This window comes from Glycine max, chromosome 18, assembly GCF_000004515.6.
Source record: "Glycine max cultivar Williams 82 chromosome 18, Glycine_max_v4.0, whole genome shotgun sequence".
NCBI lineage: Eukaryota > Viridiplantae > Streptophyta > Magnoliopsida > Fabales > Fabaceae > Glycine > Glycine max.
In genome coordinates, this window is record NC_038254.2 from 5,652,047 (window position 1) to 5,656,528 (window position 4,482).

The 4,482-nt window shown below is 32.5% G+C and overlaps 1 protein-coding gene across 1 annotated transcript in view; it reads right to left on the reverse strand.

Moving 5' to 3' along the window:
• LOC100776148 (protein SMAX1-LIKE 6) overlaps positions 1–1,561 on the reverse strand; it is an 8,498-nt gene extending 6,937 nt beyond the window's left edge. Inside the window, exon 1 of the mRNA XM_006602031.4 lies at positions 4–1,561. Coding sequence (XP_006602094.1) covers positions 4–1,163 — 1,160 coding nt within the window. The 5' untranslated portion in view covers positions 1,164–1,561. The remainder of the gene's footprint in view (positions 1–3) is intronic.
• Between the last annotated feature and the right edge of the window lie 2,921 nt (positions 1,562–4,482).

The following is a 4,482-nucleotide window of genomic DNA, read 5'->3' on the forward strand; positions in this document are numbered from 1 at the left end:
CACCTGGACTTAGGGTAGAGTCCTTCCATGGAAGGGGTGGCAGAGGTCATGGTCAGAAGATGCAGATCCCAATCCTTGTCCACAGTAGGAAACAACCTCAGGAACTTAGAATAGGCCTCAGATGTTCCCGCCACCCCCAACAACCACACCTTCCCTCCATGAATCCCCAACAACCTCGTCAGTTGCGAAACCACAAACCCAACATCACCCTCTTCATTATTCCCCCCAACAAAAACCTCAATTTCCCCGAAACACACCACAACCCCAGCACCACACTGCTCCACCAAACGACTCACATGCTCAAAAATCTTCTCACCCCTCCCACCTTCCCTAAGAAACTCCCCAATCTCCTTTTCCACCGAAACCACGCTCAAACCGTTTAGTTCACAAGGCAAGACTCCACCTTTACCATTCTTCACAACTTCAACGAAGCTCCTGAGAGAGGTTTTGGCATAAACCCCCATCAAAAGAGGGTTCCTTTTTGTTTTTCTCGCGACTACCTCGACGATTCTGCGGCAATTCTCGTCAAGGCGCGAACCGGGTTGGAAGGAACCGGTTTGAACCGGTTCGAGGTTGCAGAGGAAAACCGGTGGGGTTAGGCGAGAGAAGATTCTGGAGGGTGGGGGAGGGGGTTGGAGGAGGGCGAGCTTGATGTCGTAGCTTCGGAAACCGGCTTCGGCGAAGACGCGACTCACTATAGGGTCGTCGAGGATAGAGAGAATGAAGTGTTTGAGTTCGACTTTGAGCAACGACGTCGTTTGCTGTTGCTGCTGCATCATCTGCATCAGGTGGAAGCTGTCGGGGTGCCGCCGCTGGTTGGCTTGGGAGCGCTTGATGGCGGCCATGAGGGAGTTTGAGACGGGAGGGCCTTCTTCGCCACCGCCGCCGCCGCCGGAGGATTTGGTGGTGGGGAGGCGGTCCAGGGAGACGCCGACGGAGAGTTCCAGGGCGCGGAGCTGGAGGCGGGGGGAGTAGGAGCAGCTGCGGCAGCGGGAGCAGGCGTCGCGGAGGGAGGCAGAGGGGAGGGAGAGGAGGGCGGAGACGGCGTGGAGGGAGGTGGTCTGGGCGTGACTGCGGCGGCGGGCGACGGAGACGGCGTCGTCGAGAGCACGCGCCGCCTCATCCGTCAGGCATTGCCTCGCGGTGCTAACCGGCGTCGGCATCGCCGGCGAGCATATATGCAAAAAAAAGTTATGTTATAATAATAATAATATGGGGATGAATAAAAATGTGATGTTGGAGTTGAGGTATGTGTGTTTGGGGTGAGGTAGTAATAAAGAAGTTGGAGGATTGAGGTTGAAGGGAAGAAATAGTTATTTGGAGAAGGGAAAAAGTTTGAGTTTTGGGGAAAAGAGAGAGGGAGTGAGTAGGGAGGTATGTAACTATGTAAGTGTTGGAGGGAGTTTGATGGGGTTGATGATCAAGAGGAGGAGGATGCTGTTTTTGTGGGGAGATCACCATTTTTTTTAAATAATAATATTTTTATTCAAGTTTTTATCAACAAATCAAGAGTTTCAATTCTTTAAAGAAAACTCCCCCTGTTAATAATAAAAGAGATTTAATTTATTAATCAGTCAAAAATTATTTTTAGTGTAAATTTAGTATGTTTTCCTGGAGATTACATCTGGATAAAGAGAAATTTTTTATTTCTTGAAATTTGGTATGCATTTTGAAATAATAACATTCCTCGTAAATAATGTTTTTTGAAATATTTTTTAATTAGTTTATTACAAAAAAAAATCATAAGAGAGGTGAAAACCTTAGTTTTACGAATTTAATTTTTATTTTATTATGGAAAAAAATATCATATTATTATTTATTAAATTATATAATATAATAAATAATTAAATAGTTAGTATGAATATGTATAACTCTTTGATTCTTACAAAATTGATCTAAAATTTTTCAATAATTAACGAAATTTTTTTTATTAATTCTCAAGAAACATGATCCTCACATCATGGTTCACATGCATACAGAAAAACTTATTGCCTACCAAACATCTCCTAAAAATACCAAAATTCTCTTCCCAAATATAAAGATTCAAGCTTAAAACTTTTAGTTAAATTAAGGATCAATGATATTCATTTTTTTACAACTAATTTTTACTTTATATTTCTTTCTACTTTTTTCTATCATCATATATTATATATAATTTTCTCTTTTCACTTTTTTTCTCTATATGTTTGACAATGTATTTTAGTTATTTTTTGCCTTTATTTATTATCTTCAAAAATTATTTAATTATTTGATAAATAAATTTTTTTAATAATTTTTTAGTAACTTTTAATATTTTTAAAAATACTAGTTTTAGTTTCTATTTTTTTCTCTTTTTATCCCAATATATTTATTAATTTTCTTGATTATTCTTTTTAAATAAATTATAATTTTATTATTTTTTTATCATTTTATATTTTTCAGTTATGTTAATAACTAATTTAGTAAACACTTATAATTTATATAAGCTAAATTTGTATCTTTCAATTAGTTTTTAAACTTTCAGCTAGTCTTTTAACTAATATTACCTAATATATCTCCACTCCGTCCATCCCAAAATGGGGGTGTAAAGTAACATTACTCCAAATTAAAACAATCTTAAGTCAAATATTCATCCACACATTTGGTGTGATAGAATGTATTTAGTATGAGTATAAAAATTGTGAGTTTAATTTTTATATATTTTCAATATAAAAAATTATATTTTCAATTAATATTAAAAATATTTATTTATATCATAATGTCTTTTATTTGAGATAATGTTATTATAAATAGGTAGGACTATTGGAGGTAAAGTTCATCCTCTAAATATCTAAATATTTAACATGATTAGGTATACTAAATTCATGTTGATATATAAATTATTATTAATATAATTTATAAGATTATTATTATGAAAAATCATTAATTCAATATACAGAACAGTTTATGATTAAATAATATTATAAAAATACTTTACACTATTAATACAAACATTTTTTTAAAGTAATTATTTTAAAGTTAATAAATTTATTGTGTATAGTCATTTTTTTATGTACAATGAAAATTATAAAATTTAAACTTGAGGCTTTATAAAAAAAATAATTTGTTACTAAACCAATTCAGTGGGTATTATACATGATAATAATTTAAGATTGAATGCGAATTTAATAAGATTTTTCGCTAAACTATTATAGGAAATATTATTTTGATATTTAAGAGTACCATGTATGATATTAGGTGTACGGATAAAGTTGACATAATTCCTACATAATTGAGTTTTCCCATACTAAAATTTAATAATTTATTTTTAAAATAAAAATATATAAATAAATAGTTTTTTAATTTCTGTTTCTAACAAAATTATAGTGATTTAAATCTATTATTAGATATTTAAAATATATGTAACAAAAAAATAAAATCACATTAGTTTATTAAATGTAAAAATTTAAAAAGATCTTTATAGAAACTAGAATCATAATATTTTACTAAAATATATTATTTTAATCAAATTTTATTTTTGAATCCATTAATAAAAAAAGAAAAATTAAGTGCTTGCCTAAGTTCTATAATAAGTTGGGGAATACCTTGGTTCCAGAAGGAAAAAAAAAAAAATTATCACCAGGGTGGATTGTTTTGTGGGGCCTTTATGTTTGGCCATGGATGAAACACATGGTGGGCATAGATTCTCTTCTATGAGGGAGGAAGGAGAGAAAAGATTTGAAGTGGTCGAAATTATGTATGGATCTATCTATTTCTTTTTTTTTATATTATTTCTTTCATATATATTATTAGTTTTATTCTGTTTCAAAAACTTTCTGAGTGCTTGTCTTTCACGGTGAGTGAGAGTGAGAGAGATGCCGTGCCCACTGAAGCATATGGGGGGTAAGAGAGGGTCAATGTCAAGCTTTTGAGTCTAACAGAGACCTTTTGTTCTTCTTTTTCTCTATCTTTTTGCTTTTTGAGATTTAGTTACACAAAAGGGAAGACTCTATGCCTAATCTAAATTATTAAGTATAATACTGCATGGACCCCATTCATGATCCTTAAGCATATGATGTGATACAGCTTGAGTAGTTGAAATCCCAACTCCAAATTTTTGTTTCACTATAGAAAAAAATAAAAAAAGCCTTACATAATTTAATTTAAGTGAAGATAAGATTTTATTCTTAAATGGGTTCACTCGGTAAAAGAAATCAGTTAAATGTAAAATAAATATTTCAAATACTTTCTATTATAAAATAAAAATAGAAATACTTTGCTAATAGTTTATGAATATTTAGTTGTGTCCCATATGAGTTTTTTTTATAGAAACATGATAATTTACTTTGGATGAATAACAATTTAAATATTTATTCAATTCTATATAGCGGTTTAAAGAAAATGTTAGAGGTAAGATTTTTAATCTTTCACCTTTTCTTTCTCAAAAACCCACTAAATGTGATAGAGGTGGAATGCAAAAAGAAAAGAAAAATATCACTTGATTATGTTAAAGAAAAAAAGTAC